We start from the raw sequence: 18,462 nt of genomic DNA, 5'->3' as shown, positions 1-18,462 counted from the left end.
CCCCGCCCGCCGCGCTTTGGAGAAACCGGGCTTTTAACGACGGTGGCTAGCCTTGCGGCAGCGACGTGACTTACGGCCGCCCCTCGTGAGCGCGTCCTTAGGCTCGAATGTGAAGGCGGGAGTGCGAGCGGGGCGGGATGACCCAGTCGGTGGTCGTCCAGGGTGAGCTACCCCCTCCCCAGCCCCATCCCCCGGGCCCCCCGGGCCCCCCGGATCCCCCGCGGAGCCCCGTCACCTGCTCCCCTTCCTAATGTCCTTCTCTCTCTTCCCCGCCGCTGGCCGCAGTCGGGCAGTGCGGGAACCAGATCGGCTGCTGCTTCTGGGACCTGGCGCTGAGGGAGCACGCCGCGGTCAACCAGGTACCCCGCCCTGAGCCCCCCGACCCCCTGCCTGGCACCCCGGCCCTGCCAGCAGGGCAGGCAGAGTTCCCTCGAAGTTTGAGTCTCTCGATCCGGGGGCCCTGGCTGAGCTGGAACTCGCTGTGCAGACCGTGGCTGGTCTCGAACTTGCAGCCATCCTTCTGCCTTTGCTTCCCTAGAGTGGCCACGACCGTGCCCACCCCAGCTCACTGGAGCGTTTTTGTCTTTGCCTGGGCCATAAGTTGCATAGGATCTTGCAGCTTGTTTTCTTTTTAAACTCACGTTGCTGTAAGTCACAGGCCGGAAGGCACCGGCCAAAGAGTTTGGTCCTTTGGTTTCCCTCGTTCTCAGCCGTCTTCCTTTTTTTAAAAAAGTTGTTTTTGAAAGGCAGTAGGTGCTATAGAAAGCGCTATAAAATAGATAACACATCAAACGATCGAGAAGCCCAGGAAATTCTCAGTTGGTGTACCAGCTGTGTAATCCTATGTGGCAGACTTCTCGCCGCTCTCTCAAATTTAGCCAGGAGTTCTGTTGGTATTTCACTCCTTACACGCAGTTGGAAGAACCGACCTGGGTTTCTCTTTCAACGAGCCGCATCTTAGCCTTTTCAGCCTTGTAGAATTAGTGGAATTGAAAGGACTTTAGAGACAGTAAACTCCAGTGCTGTGGTTTGCTTTGTTTCTAGAAAGGAATTTATGACGATGCGCTGAGCAGCTTTTTCAGGAACGTGGATACCAGGTAAGAGGATGAGAGTCCGCCTCGGCGTTGTGATTCCTTCCTGTCCCGTCAGCAGAGTGGGAGGATTCCTTGAAGGGTCACGGGAGCAGTTCCCCGCTGTGATGGTGTCGGTTTTGTCTGCCCTTCTGATTGAAAGCCTACTCACCTGTCACATTTCCTTATCTGCCAAAGAGCAGGCTTTGGTAAGGAACAAAAAAAGAACTTTAAAGAGACCTCTCCTCCCCGCCCCCGCCCCCCCCCATTCATTTTGAAATGAACTTTCAATCAGAGAAACCTGAAGTTTTCACTGAGGGTACCATGTGTCATGTGTTGAGTAATGGCCAATGCATGGAAGAGTATTTTGCTGATTACTTGACCTTAGAACAAGTGTTTCTCAACCTGTGGGTCGCATCCTCTCGGGGTTGAGTGACCCTTTCACAGGGGTTACATGTCAGATACCCTGCATATCAGATATGTACATTGTGATTCATAACAGCAGCAAAATCACAGATATGCAGTACCTACAAAAATAATTTTATGGTTGGGGGTACCACACATGAGGAACTATATTAAAGGGTCACAGTATTAGGACGGTTGACAACCACTGTCTTAGAATATGCTGAAAAGAAAGAAGACAAATGTAGAAACAGCTCACACCATGTATTTTTGTTTCATATAAGATAGATGTGTTATAATTCTTTTACCTGAAAGAGTAATTTGACATTTGAGATGTGCCCATGGGCTTTTCATGTTAAATTGTTAAGTTTACTCATTTTCAAAATGCTTTATAAAACCAACTGTGGTGGGCTTGTGTTGACCACTATAGAAATATCGGGCTTTGTGCCAATTTGGTAGAAATTTAGTTTGAATTTGTGGACTAGGTGTTGGAGCTGTTACCTTCCCAGGAAACCTGTCTGGTCTGTTTTGTTGGTGAATCCCAGAGTCTCGTGTTTCGGCTCACACTTGTTCCCACTGCTATCCAGTACGGTCAGATGAGTCAAATTCACAGAAATAGGAGGTTCAGAAGTGGGAAGTCATCGTTAGTGATGGACAGTCTGAACTCCGACCTGATGGTCCTTTTGCACCGTCAGCACATTTTCGGGACGGACGCTCCCGAAGCTACATATTAATCAGAAGGCTGTTTGGAGACATGGTGTTGGATTGAGGATTAGGTGATTCCATAGTGGCAGGCAGAGCCGTCATTATAGGGATGTGGCTGTCATTTAGACCAGTTCACTGATTTGAGGCCCACAATCTCCTCCCCCTCGAATACTTGTACTCCGGTTTGTCTGTGTAATATTCCTTACAGTGCTTCCCTTGCTGGTTCCACTTCCACAGCCTCTTTTGATAGCCACATCTTCGATTATTGCAACGTTGAATGGAACTAGATAGGAGACCATGACGGGACTAAGACGGGCAGAGGTCATATGTGACATGAAAACAGGAAGGAAGCTTTGGGGACCAGAGGGCATAGAATTGGGAGAGACACAAAAAAAAAAAAAATTGAAATATAACATAATGAACCCAAATTCTTTGCAAGTTAATAAATAAATTTATTTCATAGTTGACTCTTAAGATTGAGTTTTCTTTCTTAAGAAGGTTGTCATGTAAAGCTTTCTCTGAAAGCTTTCGGATTTCCTCAGCCTGGAGTGTGGAGAGGAGGGAAAGGCATGGGCGGGCGTCTGGCTCTTCCCTCCGTGCTGTCAGTACAGCCTCTGGTCCCCAGGTTTGGTACCCAAAACTCCTTGTGAAAACTCCTACCACATCTTTGTGGGCACCTGCCTGCCAGTCCTCTTTAGTAGCATGGTAGAAATACGCCGGTAGTAGAGGCTGCATGAAAAACCAGATGGTAAACACTTGGACGCTGGTCAGAGCGTAAGGTCTTGTTGCGGGTCCTCGTCTGCCTTCAGGGATAACAGGCCCATAAACGAATGGGGATGGCTGTATTTAAACAAAATTCTGTCTCGCAAAACAGACCGGTACTTGGAGTTGGCCTGGGTATTACGGTTCGTTTACTGCTGGCCTGTAGTAACTGTTTACTCAGCTCCTCATCTTGTCTCTGTCTTGTGAACTATATTGACCTGTATACTATGCTTATCCATAGGTTGTAGTATTTTCACTAAAATTCTAGAAATGGCCTGAGTGGTGTGTAATGCTTGTATCAGTTTACGCATCTGGCTACAGCAGAAAACCTAATTAACAGTAGCTTAAACAAGAAAGATACTCACTTCTCTCACAAAACTGGAAACGCCACAAGAGCAGACACTAAGACTGGCTCAGCAGGTCAGGGCGCCTGCTGCTGAGCTGGCACTCGAGTTTGATTCCTCTGGACCAGTGTGATAGGAGGGCAGAGCTGCCTTGTGGAAATGAAAGTGAACACCACCGGCCCTGGAAAATCTTGTGACCCTTTCTCAATTTCTTTGTGTTTCAGAGTGGTTGGTGATGGCGGCAGTATTTCCAGAGGAAGAATATCTTCTTTAAAAGCACGAGTAAGATACATATTCTGGGATTCTCGCTTTGTAACACGGCAGTAAAATTTGAGTTCGTTGTTTCTCTGCAAGTTTGTTTTTCCCTTCTGGTTGTTGGTGAGTAGTCTTTGACTATAAGAAAAAGAAAGGTTAGCCAGGAGGCGGTGGTGGTGGTGGTGGTGGTGATGATGGTGGTGCACGCCTTTAATCCCAGCACTCAGGAGGCAGAGGCAGGCCAATCTCTGTGAGTTCGAGGCCAGCATGGTCTACAGAATGGGTTCTAGGACAGCCAGGGCTACAAAGGCTCAAAAAAACAAAACAAAAACAAAACCACACAAAGAAAAAGAAAGGCAGTGTAAGTGGTGTATGAGGAAGTGAGGTGCTAGGGTCAGACGTGGTGTTCAAGGTTGAGAGACCATCGAGCAGCAGGGTGGCACCTGAAGAATCTCTCTGTGAGCTCTGATATCCCTGGGAAACAACTGAAGGAAGAGGTCATGTGCATGCAAGTTAGCACAGTTGATGAACGCAGTGAGCAGTGGAGGAAGCCAGGCACCAAGTTATGCCAGACACATAACACCACCAGCTCCTGCGGAGGAAATGGAAGTGCTTTCTCAGTGACAGTCAGACTATGGGATTATGCTCCTTTGTCCTTGCCTAGTATGGCTCCCTTACCTCCCACTTGCTCACCGATACAGGGGGAAGACGAGCTGAGTTATGTGGGCAGAGAGCTGGCATCCCAAACTTTAGAGACATCTCCTAGACTACTAATTATCTGTAGTGTCTTAGGCTAACAGGCACACAGAATGTTGTGAATCCTGTATTCTGGTTACTGTCATGTAGCTCTGGAAACGAATACAGACTTCTGTATTCCTGGAACAGTTTTGACTGCAGACTGGGGATGCCTAAGCAAAGAATCAAAAATACTCTGAACATTTAGTTAAATCTCAAAGGAAGAAGAAACCAGGGGCTTGATGTGTCTAAGGAAAGCTCAGAAGAGCTACGTAAGTTACTAGGACAGGGATGATCCTGTCAGATCTGCCTTCAGCTGTGGCCCAAATTACAGCAAATGCACTGCCTGCTGTTTCCCTTGGCAGCCAGCACGGCTGACAGGTTTACTCAGCTGTAAACGTCCATGCACCATACCAAGTGTGGTTTGGAACAAGACCAATATAATGTTTATTATAATCTTACACAATTTGTAACCCTACATGTGCGTTCAGTCAAGATTCTCTTGTTGGTGCAATGTCTGCATTTAAGGTAAAAACTGCATATTGTTCAACATATCCTTGAAAATCCCTAAAATTAATCAGTACACACCCCTGTATAGTCTGGTTTATGTTAAAAAAAAAAAAAAAAAAAAAAAAAAAAAAAAAACTGGAGCACGTTCGTAAAACCTAGTTGTCGGGACTGCAGAGTTGGCCGGCGTCAGCAATGCTTGCTGCCCTTGCAGAAGACAAGAGCACAGACCTAGTTCTGGCAGTTAGCAGCTGCCCCCAGCTCCAGCCTTGGGGACTCCAACACCCCCGGCCTCCTAGGATACCCGCAGTCATGTATATACTCACACATACACACACAATCATAAAACATCTGTGTAACAGTTCTGGCTTTCCTGGAATTCACTCTGTAACCCTGGCTGGCCTCGAACTCAGAGATCCGCCTGCCTCTGCCTCCTGAGTGCTAGGATTAAAGGCGTGTGCTACTACCACCCAGCAATAATAAATCCTAAAAAAAAAAAAAAAAAAGAAAAGAAACAAGAAAACATGGGCTGGAGAAATGGTCTCAGTAGTTAAGAGCACTGACTGCTCTTCCAGAGGTCCTGAGTTCAATTCCCAGTAACCACATGGTGGCTCATAACCATCTGTAATGAGATCTGACGCCCTCTTCTGGCTTGCAGGCATCCATGCAGGCAGAACACTGCATATATAATTAATAAATAAATAAATAGATCAATCAATCTTAAGAGTTTAAAAAAAAAAACAAGAAAACAAAAAAAAAGGAAAGAAAAACAGTTACATGGGGCTGAAGAGATGGCTTCAAGGTTAAAAGCAATGTGCTCTTCCAGAGGACCCAGAATTTGATTCCTAAGGATCTACATAGCAGCTCTGTTACAGGGGAGTCAATGCCCTGTTCTGGCCTCCATAGGAACTAGGCATGAACATGATGCACAGATATGATACATGGAGGCAAAACACTCATACACAAAAGTAAAAGTAATAAATTTAAAAAATCTTCCAGTACTCTGCTTCAGTCTCCTGAGTGCTGAGATTACAGCCAGGTGTCACCATGCCCAACATCTTTGAAAAAAAATATTAGATAGTTACAGTCTTTAGAACATACGGAGTTATATGTCCAGTGTGTATCTTTGTCTTTGGGTTCCCATTGCTGTGATAAAGCACCATGACCAGGGTTTGTTTCACTTACATATTCACATCATAGTTCATCATCGAAGAAAGTCAGGGCAGGAACTCAAGGTAGGAACCCGGAAGCAGAAGCTGCTCACTGGCTTCTCCTGACCGGCTCAGCCTGTTTTCTTACATCCAGGACCACCTGCCCCGGAGTGGCACCACCCACGGTGTAGTGGGCCTTCCCAGTCTGTGAAGACATTTCTCAGTTATGACTGGTTCCCTCTTCTCGTATGTGTCTACGTTTGTGTCAAGTTGACAGAGACAAGCAGTACAATCTTAAAATAAGCAGAATTATACAAAGTCGCAATTGATATGTGTGTAAATGTCACTCCATTGTAGCTAGCACTCTGCAGATGCCAAACTTGCATAGCATTTGGTGGGTAAGAGTCTGCCTCTGGGCAGTGGAGGTTTGGGTCTCAGCTCTACCATTTACCAGTACTTATACCAATTATCAGACTTTTCTAGACGCCAGTTTCCTCGTGTGTGAAATGAAAATGACGGTGCTGTTCACAGCATTGTGTGGTTAGGTCAGTAAAGTGTTTAAAAAATGGCATGGACTAGGCTGGAGCAAAAGGATGTGCTATTTCAGACCATGAATTTTAAATAAGTAGGCCCAAACACAGAGGACCATTAGAATCAACACATTTTGGCCAGTGAGAAGGAAGTTTGTTTTCCCTCTATTGTAATCGTGCTTTGGGGTTTGACAAATTCTTTGAGCATTTTCCCTGCATAAAGGTACCAGATACTTGAAGCAGAAGATGGTTGACACATGTGGTGGATGAGGCAAAACTGAATAGCCCAGTTCAGTCAGTGTTTGAAGCATTGGTTGTGACCTGTGGTTAGGATTTATCTTAGAAAAGAATTGGACCATTTCTATTGACTAATGGCAGCTTCAGGCATTGCAGTTCAGTGTATCCCATCAATTTCCTGAGCTATAATAGTTTCTCTGGGATTCAGAAAGATGTTGTGAATCAGACCACCAGCAGACCAACTAGTGATTAAGACTCTGTGTATGTGTAAGTGTTTGCCTTTGGAAAGTTTTGAAACTTCTCAGTCCACTCCAATCTCGAATGGATTTGTTGTTGCTGCCTAGGATAAGAGAGGACATTAGTTCAAAACAATTTGTTTTCATTTTGAGCAGCTCATGAGGTACACAGTATTCAAGCTTATTTACATTCCAGTTTGTTTTCAATGCTGAATGACCATTTGCATGGTCCACATTAAATCCTTGGAAAGTAAAGAAGAAAACTAGGAGGAGGGAGCCGTTTCCTATTGGCAAACCGTTCCTGCTCACATTTGCTGTATCTCTTCTCTTTTATATTCTTATTTCTTAGTGTAGGTTATCTCCCCTGTCCGTATAGTCAGAGTTAATGAATTTGACTGCATTACTTGAATGAAAGCGGCCTTGTCCTCTCTAACACCTGTCCAGTGCCTTGGCTTTAGAAGCTAACTCACTTGAACTGGACATTTCTAGCTATAATTGTTCCATTTTCATTCCTAGTGAGCAAATGCATTAATACATCCTAATTTATTGAAATTTTTTTTCTGGTCAGGACTGCCTTCTAGATTTCTAAGACCCTGTTAGAAATCCTTCAGTTGAGAGGACTATTGGGTTCCTTTGTCCCTTACTGGCCCCTATGGAGTAGAATTAAGAGTTTAGAATCTACTTTTTAATTCCATCTTATTGAGTTGTATAAAATTATCTTTTTAATTCTAACACTAGATTACATAAAGAAAAAATTTAATTAGCCTTAAATTGTGAAAAAGAACAATATAACTTACAGCTCATGGATTCTTGAATTTATAAATTACCAGAGACAAGATGTTAAATTTAGCTTCTCTTTCCAGGCCGTTTTGATTGACATGGAAGAAGGAGTAGTGAATGAAATTCTCCAAGGACCCCTGAGAGATGTGTTTGATAGCAAGCAGCTCATCATGGATATTTCTGGCTCGGGAAATAATTGGTGAGAACGTACTGAATGTCATTTGAAGAAGTTGAGTCTTCACTGCCTTATCCTAGCAGGTTCTGCTGAAGCGAAGGCAAAGTGCAGTTGCCACACACGAGCATCAGCCTTTCTGCTCACTTTTAGTAATTAATTAATTAATTGATGATGATGCCTTATGATGCTTGATTCTTCAATTTCTTCTGTTTGTCTAACCAGTAGAATTAACAGAAAGATCTAAGTCAAACCAGGATCCTCCTATCCAAGCTGGCACAAACTGTCTTAAATATATAGTCTCTTTAATGGGGAAAAACACCCTCAACAGTTAAAGAATTCACACTGATTTGTTGTTGTTCTTCTTACTTAAAAGTTAAGTCTCTGCACATTGTTAGTTCAGATGTATAGTTTCATAAAAACGTGAGTTTGCATTCCATGTGTCAGGAGACCAGGGACAGCCAGTTGCTTAAGAAATGAGCCTACCTGACCACCCGCCTAGCCTTTCTCTGGTTGCATTGAACTTGTTATGTAATCTTTGTATTATACTAAGCTGCATGTAATGGGGAATGTAAGCCCCTCCCCGAGGACCTCTAACTGCCAGGTTCCACCCACAGAATACTCTAACTGCCCTAACTGCTGGACCCTGCCCCCACCCTGCAGAGCAAAAAGCCCAACCTCTGGACATGAAATCCCACCAATCTCCCCGCTGGAAAGCTCCACCGGGAAAAGTTCCACCCCCTTCCCAAGAAGCTCTGTATAAGCCCTCTATCCTGTTCAGTTTGCTGCTGTTTTTTACTCCATCCTCCTGGTTTTTTCCCTCCCAATAAATATCTTATGTGAGGTTTGTTGTGCAATGTGACTTCCAGCTGCCAGGATACCTTTCCATCCGAGCTGCAATGCTTACTGGGAGATCATTTTTATTTTGTGTTGTAACATAGTGATACTCTAAGATTTGATTAGTGAAGACAACTTAGACTTTTCACTATCATTTTCAGCCATTTGCCATTTCATCTGTTAATGTGATGTGACCAGTTTTTCCTATTTTAAACTAGATTGTGTAATCCAGGAAATATAGTAGCAAGAAATGACAGTGTAGTGTTTCAAGGTCCTAGAAGTGATCCTGTTTGCAAAACCTTTAATCACAAGTTAAAGATAAAGCTGTTGACAGCTTTATAGAAAATCCAAGCTAAGAGAATTCTAAGTTGGAGTTTGCTCATGTTTACAAATTAGTTTGAAATGTTTCATTTTGTTATCTGTTAACCTCATTCTGCTTTTTAATATGTAAATTCACTGCAGTTCAGAGTTTGATTAAATAAAAATTAAAAAAAATTATAACTGAATTCTTATTTTTTTATAATTTATCTGGAGAAAATTTAAAAATAAAATTAGAAAACAATTGTTAAGGTTCATTGTTTGCTTATAAGGCTATTTAAGAATTATTGGTATATAATCTATAATAAATAGGATTTATTACATGGAAGAATAGTTTCTTAGTACAATTTGAATTGTTTTCCCATTTTTCTTCAATCCTTATTTAAAGTAGAAATAATAAAATCGTAAAGTATTAAATCAAGGATTTTTGAATCTGTGTTCTTATTTTCAGGGCTGTGGGTCACAGAGTGTTTGGAAGTCTTTACCGGGAACAGATTTTGGAGAAACTCCGGAAGTCAGCAGAGCACTGTGACTGCCTGCAGTGCTTCTTCATCATACACTCCATGGGGGGAGGTGAGCCCCCGTGCCTGTAGTGAAGTCACGTGCCGGCGGGAATTCAGTTTGCAGGCAGAAGTCTTCTTTTCAGACCTGATGCCTGCTGAACTGAGCTAGCCGGGTTGTCACTGAGCTAGCCGGCTTGTCCAACCTCTTCACGTCGAGACACAGTGTCGACCACAGGGTTCCTGCTCAAGGACCATGCGCACAAAACAACCTCATGTCTCATGCATTGTGTTGGGCCACATTCACGGCTAGCCTAGGGTACAAATGACCCTTGATGTAGGTGGGATATGCCTGATGCATGTATGCTGCAGTGTTTGTACATTTCAGCTTTTCATCTTAAAAGTTTGTGAAGCTGGGGCTGAGATAGCTTAGTGGGTAAAATACAATACAAACATAAGGACCTGAGTTTGAGCCTCAACCGACATAAAAAAAGCTGGCTGTGTTGGCACGTGCTTGTAATTCCAGAACTAGGGAGAAATAGACCAATGGGCCCTGGTGCTCACGGGACAACCATCTCCAGGCCAGTGGGAGACTCTGTCTCAGGCAGAACTGGATGGCACTGGAATAATGCCTGACATTGTCGTTTGGCCTCCGTGTGCACACACACATGCAGCGCGTGAGCAGACACAGAGAGGAACATGGGCACACATATAAAAATTGTGAGACTCACTATTAACCAATTCTTCTTTTTTAATTTTGAATTTTTTCTCTCACTTTTAGATTCTCTTGTAATATTTCAGCCACATTCCAGTAGGAATGCACTTTTGAGAAATGATTGTTTCTTTATCCCAAGTGGAGTTGAGCTTTCTGGCATGTTCTTACATGACTTGCCATTATGAGGATACTAATACTCTATTAACCACCTTCAACCTTCCCACACCTCCCTCCACTAAAAACTGAAGTGTAAAAGAAATAATTTCAGTCAGTTCCTTAAAAATCACTCATTTCATGGTACTTAATTGCTGAGCTTGAAGCATGATCTACATTGCGTTGTTTACCCACATGAGTCTGTAATTTGGAATGGAAGTATTTTGCTCTCCTGTTCATAAAACAGAAACACGATAATGTGCTAATTTTAAAATGGTAATATTAACAAAGTTTGAAAGAAAAAATCCTAACATACTTTTCTTCCTAAAACTGAGATTAAGATTCTACATTCTGGGGTTTTCAAGATCACATTATATACAAAGTTCCCAGTGAAGAACTTGGTAATAGAGTTACAGAAACACATGAATAAAGGTTTCATGTCTTAGATTAATGGGTTTATGTTGGCTGCATGTAGCCCATGGCCCACCTGATGGACATACCTGGGAGCTTTGGCTCCACATTTTAACCACAATAAATTTTATTTATATAATTTTTGTGTAACAACATAGCATTTGTACACAGTGTAAAACATGATTCAGAATACTGCTTATCTGTACTACATTTGGCACATTGCTACTTTCTCCTGTTTCAACTTAAAAACACTCCCACCAACTTCATTACTAGTTACTAGAACTAAGTTATAGGATCCACTTTTTAAGTCCTTAAAATTTTCTGATTTTTTTTTTTTTTTTTGGTTTTTTCGAGACAGGGTTTCTCTGCATAGTTTTGCGCCTTTCCTGGAGCTCACTTGGTAGCCCAGCCTGGCCTCGAACTCACAGCGATCCGCCTGGCTGTGCCTCCCAAGTGCTGGGATTAAAGGCATGCGCCACCACCGCCCGGCTAAAATTTTCTGAATTTGTATGAATATGACTTTAAATGTCAAGGTTATTAATGAGATCTCCAGAGTTTCTGCTTTTAAATAAGTCAGTGATAACATGTGTGGAACCTTTGTAAACAAAGTGGACATATCTTATTGGGTGTTTGAAGTTGCTTGATGACTTGGTAGTTTCCTGTGTCATTGAGACAACAACACATCTTGAGACCAAAGCTGTCAAAATAGGTTTGGTTTGGTTTTTAAGTTGCTTACTATCAGGAATACTGGATGCTATCTTAGTTGAATTTTCCATATTCAGTTTGTTATCTAATGACTTAAATACAAAAAAAAGGTTAGAGAAAGCCATCCCAGACTTGTGCTCAGAGCCTGATGGGATTCTCACCTTGAACCCTGACAGCCTGCCTGTGCTCTCGCTGAGTTGGAAGTTATGCCTACGACTAAAGCATTGTGGGCTCTTCAGGGTTACACTTCGAACCGTTTGTCTTGTTTTCTTCTTCAAATTCTAACTCTCAGGAACGGGGTCTGGACTTGGCACCTTTCTGTTAAAGGTGCTTGAAGATGAGTTCCCAGAAGTGTACAGATTCGTGACAGCCGTTTTCCCTTCCAGCGAGGATGATGTCATCACCTCACCTTACAACAGCATGCTGGCCATGAAGGAGCTGAATGAGCACGCAGACTGTGTGTTGCCCATTGACAACCAAGTAAGAAATGGTACTGGACTTCACAGACATAGTCTATAGACATTTAATTCTGTGTTGTGTGCCTTCGTGTTCAGTATTCTCCATCTAAGAGAAAGACTAAGTTTGAATTGTTTTTCTTTTCTTGTCTAGTAAAATATCATCTAAGTCATTCATTAATAGTTTCTCACCCAATATTTTTCTTCTCAAGTCTTTATTTGACATCATTAGCAAAATTGATCATGTGGTAAATTCTGGAAAGTTGAGTACAGCTGTGAAGCCTAAGAGTCTAGTTACTTCAAATGTGGGGGCTGTTAAAAAGCGCCACACGAAGCCTTTTGATGCAATGAACAACATTGTGGCCAATCTGCTCCTCAGCCTGACAAGGTAACCCTCCCAGGACGCTGGCATAGTCACTGTGCCTTTGTGATGTTTACATTTAGGTGTTTTATTCCTTTGTTTGATTTGGGGACACTGTTAAATCCAGCCCTGGAACGTGTTGAAACAAGCACTGAACCACTGAGCTACAGGCCCAGCCCAGTCACGTTTATTTAGTTGTTCTAAGTTGCAGGAGCTTCTTTTATTGTTTTTGTCCAGATTTGTCTGACGCTTTTTTATTAGTTCTTTGAGAATTTCTTATAACATGATTTGGTCATACTTAACCTCCTAGCCCCTCCTCCTCCCCAACTTTGTGTCTGTTTTTTCTTCCTATCAAGGACAATTTGTGCTGCCCAAATACTCATTTTGATGGGATTGTCATGTGCTGGAGTGGTTAGCCAGCATTTTTCCAAGTATGTTACCTGGGACACTGGTGGGAGTTCCATGATAAGCAGTCTCATGGTAGACATGCTGCCACTGCTGTGAACCAACTAATCTATACATCTTTGTCTTGGATCCAAAATGTTTCCATGACTTGGGTCTCACGTTTCTCAAGCATTTAAGATTATGATTATGATTTTATGACTGAGTGTATTAATCAGACCCTTAATAAATTTAATAAAATTTCCACAATAAGTAATAGACCTATATATGTGTAACTCGATATAAAGTCTATTTTAAAGATACTTTTACATGTATAATGAACAAGTATAATAAATGTTTGCACATTAGAAATCTAGAGATAAGAATTGCTAGGTATTGTATCTTAATTAGCCTTCTACATGACTATTAATGATAGTAAATTTCAGTGATTCACAAACATCCATTCTGCTCTGCTCAGTGTAACAAAGAATCTGAGAAAATAACCTGCTGAATGAAAATGTTTCTCATTGTTCTGATGTTGACCTTTTAGCTCTGCAAGATTTGAGGGATCCCTTAATATGGACTTGAATGAGATCAGCATGAACTTGGTTCCTTTCCCTCAACTTCATTATCTTGTCTCAAGCCTTACACCTCTGTACACGCTGGCAGATGTTAACATTCCCCCTCGAAGGTAAGGCAGAACTATTTTATTTTAAAAAGATACTTTCAGCTAATACGGTGATTATGAGCTTGAAAAGCTCACACTGGTATTCACTATTGAAAGAAAAAGGTTCTTTCAAACTCAAGTGGGGAGACTGTAAATGAGAGAGGAGAAATTAAAGACACTTTTATTACTATCTTATATTTTTAAATTTTTATTTTGTGTGTGCTATGGTGTGTTTGAAGAGCAGAGAACACTGTGTGGGATTCAGTTCTCTCTATCATGGGGGTCCCAGGAATTGAACCCAGGTTGCCAGGCTTAATAGCAAGCACCTTAATCTGCTGGGCCATCTTGTGAGCCCAGAGGGTTTTGTTCTTGTTGTTTTAAGATTTTTTTTTTTTAATTAAGTGTATGTTGTAGGTGTGTATGTGAGTGTCAGGACAGGTGCCTGTAGAGGCCAGTGGCAACAGATCCCCCTGAGGTGTGCGGTAAGCTGTTCTGTGTGGGTGCTGGGAATTGAACTCAGGCCCTCTGCAGAATAATAAATGCTCCTCACCACAGAGCCATCTCTCTAGCCCTCAAAAATTCTTTTTTACAGTTAAATTTTGGTAAGGTAACAATTCTGTACTTCAAGAATATTACAAGTGATGTTAGTAAACTTTATTTAAGCAACTAGCAAATGGCCAGTTGTGCCAGCCGGTGACTAGGACCCTTATCTGCCAGGGATCCTGTAATGATCCCAACAGGGAAGCGGGGTGTGGTACATTGGTGGTGATCAATGATTGCTCACTGGGTCATCAGCACTTACCATGTTTAAGGAGAGTGAGCACTTTCAGTGTGGACACACCAAATGGAAATTAGTAGGAAATTTTTTTTTCCCCATTTTTTGAGACAGGATTTCTCTTTATGGCCCTGGCTGTCCTAGAACTTGCTCTGCAGACCAAGCTGGCCTCAAACTCGGAGATCCACCTGCTTCTGCCTCCTGAGTGCTGGGATTAAAGCATGCACCACCACACCCAGCAGTAGTAAACTATAATGTAGTGGGATTTTTATATCTAAAGTTAATCTTATATTTCTAAGTACAGCATAATGAAAAAGGAACATGTTTGACTTGTCCTCTAACTTAAATATTTCAAAGTCAGTGAAATACTCTGTAATCTGCTTGGTATATTTTGATAACAATAATACTTGTATCAACATTTTAATTTAATCATGACAGTTTGTGGTGGCTGATTTTCATTAAAGTGTTTTAGTAAAAATCCACAAGGACCTTTTAAAATGCTATACTAACTTGTCACGGTGTCCTTTTCTGTTGTCAAGGGTTTAATGGGTTTTTTTGTTTTTGTTTTGGTTCTGGTTTTCTCTATCTGCTCTCCTACAGATAATCCAGAGGCTGTCATACCAGTGTATATTTTTATTTTATGATTATGTTTAGAAGAAAGAGATACATTTTGTGTAAACAGTGGCACTTTCCTGTTGTAGATTGGACCAGATGTTTTCAGATGCCTTTAGTAAAGATCACCAACTCATTCAAGCAGACCCCAGACATAGTCTCTACCTCGCCTGTGCCCTCATCGTTAGAGGAAGCGTACAGATTTCAGATCTTCGAAGAAATATTGAAAGGTTTGGTTTTCATTTTTAAGATAATTCATGTGTACAGTAGGGGACAGTGCATATAGTGCATAGTAGTTAAGAAAGCCTTTGTCCGGTTATAGTAAAATGTGACCTTAGGTAAGTGGCTCCTTAAGTACAAAGCCTTATTTTTGTAAGCACTAACTGAAGTATAAGGTGCTTCATCATAGTGTCACAGAATACTGCCAGTTTAAAGACAGGTGGCAGATTCCAAACAACACAGTTAGAACCATGCTTCTGCTGGTGTCCTTGTACTGCTGATGTGGACTGAGCTGCTGTAATGTGACATTTTTAGTACCTTAGTTCTTACCTTAGTGTTTTTTGTACCTCAGATTAAAACCTGCTCTTCAATTTGTCTCCTGGAATCAAGAAGGCTGGAAGACTAGCCTGTGTTCAGTACCGCCCGTGGGTCACTCCCATTCATTATTAGCTTTAGCAAACAACACCTGTGTGAAGCCTACTTTCATGGAACTGAGAGAAAGGTTCATGAGGCTCTACAAGAAAAAGGTAACTGCACTTCCTTTGGCTAAGAGGTACTAGAAGTCAGGGCTAACGTTGTCCAGCATATTTGTTACACTAGTTGTAACCAAAGAGAAGTTCACCTGTGCTACTTTAAATCTAAATGAGAAATTCCATGAATTCAAAGGATTTAGGCAATACACTAATTGTGTTTAAAAGAAATCATTTATTCTTCGACAGTTTCACAAATGTGTATAATGTATTCTGATTATAGTCTTCCCACACTGTCGTCCCCCCCACACACACTCCCTTTGTACCGCTTCTTCCCAACAAGTCCCCCTGATTTCATTTCTTTCCTAGTGACTCACTGCGTTATTGGGCTTGCTTGCATGAGCACGAGTGTGGAGTTTCACTGGTGCACGGGCAATTTACCAGTGGCTGCATCACTGAGCAAGAATGACTCGCCCCTCCCCAGCAAACATTAACTGCTAGTAGCTCTGCATTAGGGGTGGGGCCTCATTGGCCCCTCCCCAATCCGTGTTACCCTGTTGGCAGGTGTAATTTTATGCAGATCTTGTGCAGGTAACCACAGCTCCCGTGAGTTCATCAGCACAGTGGCCATGCCATGTCCAGAACACGAGCTCACATCACTCCCTCCATATTTGACTCTTACAGGCTTTCTGCACTATCTTCTACAGTGTGCCCCGAGTCTCGGTGAGGCCAAGGCTTAGGAAGAGGGATTCTATAGATGTCCCATTTATAGCTAAGTTCTCAATACTTAATTATTCTCTGCATTTTGACTAGTTAGTCTCTGTATTGTCCACTGGAAGGGAAAAAAAAGCCTTTGTGACCAACGTTGAGAGCAGCACTATTCTATGGATAGAAATACAAATGGACAGTTTTACAGCTTGTCGACTTAGCAGAACAATGGCAAAAGATTGTCCCTTACGTCCTAGGACCTCCTGAGTTGTGGGCTTTGGCCTGGGTTACAGCTCCAATGGAGGGAGCCTCAAGTCCAATCAGAAATCGGTTGATTGCCCCCATGTCAGTCATGCCACTCTTGTGCTTGTGGACACATCTTTAGGCACAGTATTTATTGGACGTAAGTTCCTGCTTCCAGTTTAGAGCTTAATGCTCTATATGTGTGGGGGTTTTTTAATGTATTTAATCTTTTGCTGTTTCCTACATACATAGCACCTACTTGGTCATATTTCCCCATTCTCCTCTCTTACTCCCCTCCAGCTGAACCCCATCCTTCTTCTGTCTTCTTCCTGCCTTCCTGTCTGTGTGTGTGTGTGTGTGTGTGTGTCTTTGTGTGTGTGTCTTTGTGTGTGTGTGTGTTCCCCCGCTGTAATTAGTTAGGGTCCTTGAATGAGCATGGGTGCGGCTTTAACTTAAGCAGGGCTACTTACAAGTGGGTTTACCACTGAGGACTGCCTCACCCCTTCCCCGGCAACCCTTAACTGCATGTAGCTCCCGGGAGGGATGGGTGAGGGACCTATAATCGTAACAGTATTTGCTCTGTAGAGTTCCCAAGATGGTAACGTTCAATGTTTCCATTGCAGGCTCACCTGCATCACTATCTGCACGTTGATGGGATGGAGGAAGGTGCTTTTTCAGATGCTCTGTCCTCTCTGTCAGCGCTCATACAGGAGTATAATGACCTGGATGCCACCAAGGGCATGCCTGTGCAGGATGTGCCTCGGCTGAGCGTGGCCTTGTGAAAGAAGAAGCTGAAAGTGCATTGTTACTGTGTTCTGATTCACACTGGTGTTTGTCCCCTTTCTCTTTCAGCATTTTCTGTGATTCAGAAAGCCCAATTTGTTTTTCACAGTATCAGGAAGTATTTTATCTAAAACAATGGTTTCTATTTCATTATAATTTTTTTATACCAATGTGTGAGATCACTTCTAGCAATTTGTCAAAATTAAGAGAGAGCCTGGCATGGTGGTACACACATGTAATCCTAGTGTGTCTGACATGCAGGAGGACTGCGTGTTCAGGGCCAGCCTGGGCTACACAGTGAGAGCCACTGTAAAGAGTGGTTCCCATTGCTTTGCTTTACTCATGGCTTCCTTCTACTGACCTTTGCACACTGTGAACACCTCAGGAAAGACTGTACATATCTTTTTATATTTATGCTTTATGTTTTCATACTCTGTTTAAGTGCTGGAAAAGGAGGTCCTAGGAATGGAAGAACACATGTATGATGTCTGAGGACTTTGGGGGTAGTTTTTAATAAAACTGAAAAGACTGCTTTGCTCTTTGAGTAATAATATGTTTGTATTCAAGAGAATCACAACTTAGACATCCAGTCACTTTTAAAATGAAAAATTTAAAGGCAAATGTTTATCACATCACCATTTGCACACCGAGCAGAACATGCTAGGCTTGCTATCGTCATCTGAATTTGGTAGTAAATGGTCTTTATCTATGGAAATTATTCCAGTCTCCATAATCTTTGGAATCTTTTATGTTTTTAGTTACAATTTATATTTCTGATCCATTGGTTGGTTTAATCCTTCAAGGAAATAATTTTTTGGGGAAAAATTCAAGAAAAAATAATCTATTGTATGCTTTGTTTATTAATATTTTATGTTTCTTTTGCTAAATAAGTATTCTAATTTTGGTTTTATATTGGTAGTTTAGATTTTTTTATAGTATTTGGTATAAAAATTGCAATATACAGTTATTAACAATAGTCACAGACATTCCATTTTCTCCTTCCTAGAAGAATCTTAACTGATATTCAGAACGTGGCAATGAAGACTATAGATACATTTATAGTATCATCTTTAAGAATCTAGCCAGGCAGTGGTGGCACACGCCTTTAATCCCAGCACTCGGGAGGCAGAGCCTCTCTGTGAGTTCAAGGAAAGCCTGAGTTTCAGGACAGGCACCAAGACTACACAGAGAAACCCTGTCTTGGAAAACCAAAAATAAATAAATAAAGAATCTTGCTTTCCTTCTAATTATCATGTGATGGAT

The 18,462-nt window shown here is 42.1% G+C and overlaps 1 protein-coding gene across 4 annotated transcripts; it reads left to right on the top strand.

Annotated features, from left to right (window-relative positions):
• The first annotated feature begins 44 nt into the window (after window positions 1–44).
• On the top strand, window positions 45–17,752 carry Tube1 (tubulin epsilon 1). Of its 4 annotated transcripts, XR_005090199.1 has the most exons (13): window positions 45–162; window positions 286–359; window positions 1,045–1,097; window positions 3,508–3,565; window positions 7,798–7,913; window positions 9,493–9,614; window positions 11,818–12,005; window positions 12,193–12,368; window positions 13,273–13,413; window positions 14,866–15,006; window positions 15,348–15,522; window positions 16,431–16,576; window positions 17,040–17,120. XR_005090199.1 is itself a non-coding variant. In XM_028874833.2 (12 exons), the coding sequence occupies exons 1-12, from the start codon at window positions 138–140 to the stop codon at window positions 17,196–17,198; spliced, it is 1,428 nt and encodes a 475-aa protein (XP_028730666.1). In that variant the 5' UTR covers window positions 46–137; the 3' UTR covers window positions 17,199–17,752. The 4 variants fall into 4 exon arrangements, 3 of the variants coding, with proteins under 3 accessions (XP_028730666.1, XP_037056187.1, XP_037056188.1); XM_028874833.2 differs by lacking the exon at window positions 16,431–16,576 and having other exon boundaries at window positions 46–162; window positions 17,040–17,752; XM_037200292.1 differs by lacking the exons at window positions 286–359; window positions 16,431–16,576 and having other exon boundaries at window positions 68–162; window positions 17,040–17,752.
• Window positions 17,753–18,462: the final 710 nt, after the last annotated feature.

Source organism: Peromyscus leucopus, chromosome 8a (assembly GCF_004664715.2).
Source record: "Peromyscus leucopus breed LL Stock chromosome 8a, UCI_PerLeu_2.1, whole genome shotgun sequence".
Taxonomy (NCBI): Eukaryota; Metazoa; Chordata; class Mammalia; order Rodentia; family Cricetidae; genus Peromyscus; species Peromyscus leucopus.
This window is presented reverse-complemented; position numbering and strand designations above follow the sequence as displayed.

Bases quoted from the DNA above. Each gene is read 5' to 3' on its own strand.
- Tube1 (XM_028874833.2), top strand. From the start codon at position 138: ATGACCCAGTCGGTGGTCGTCCAGG. The intron at 360-1,044 runs GTACCCCGCCCT...CTTTGTTTCTAG, and splicing joins AGCACGCCGCGGTCAACCAG to AAAGGAATTTATGACGATGC. The intron at 15,007-15,347 runs GTTTGGTTTTCA...TTTGTACCTCAG, and splicing joins CTTCGAAGAAATATTGAAAG to ATTAAAACCTGCTCTTCAAT.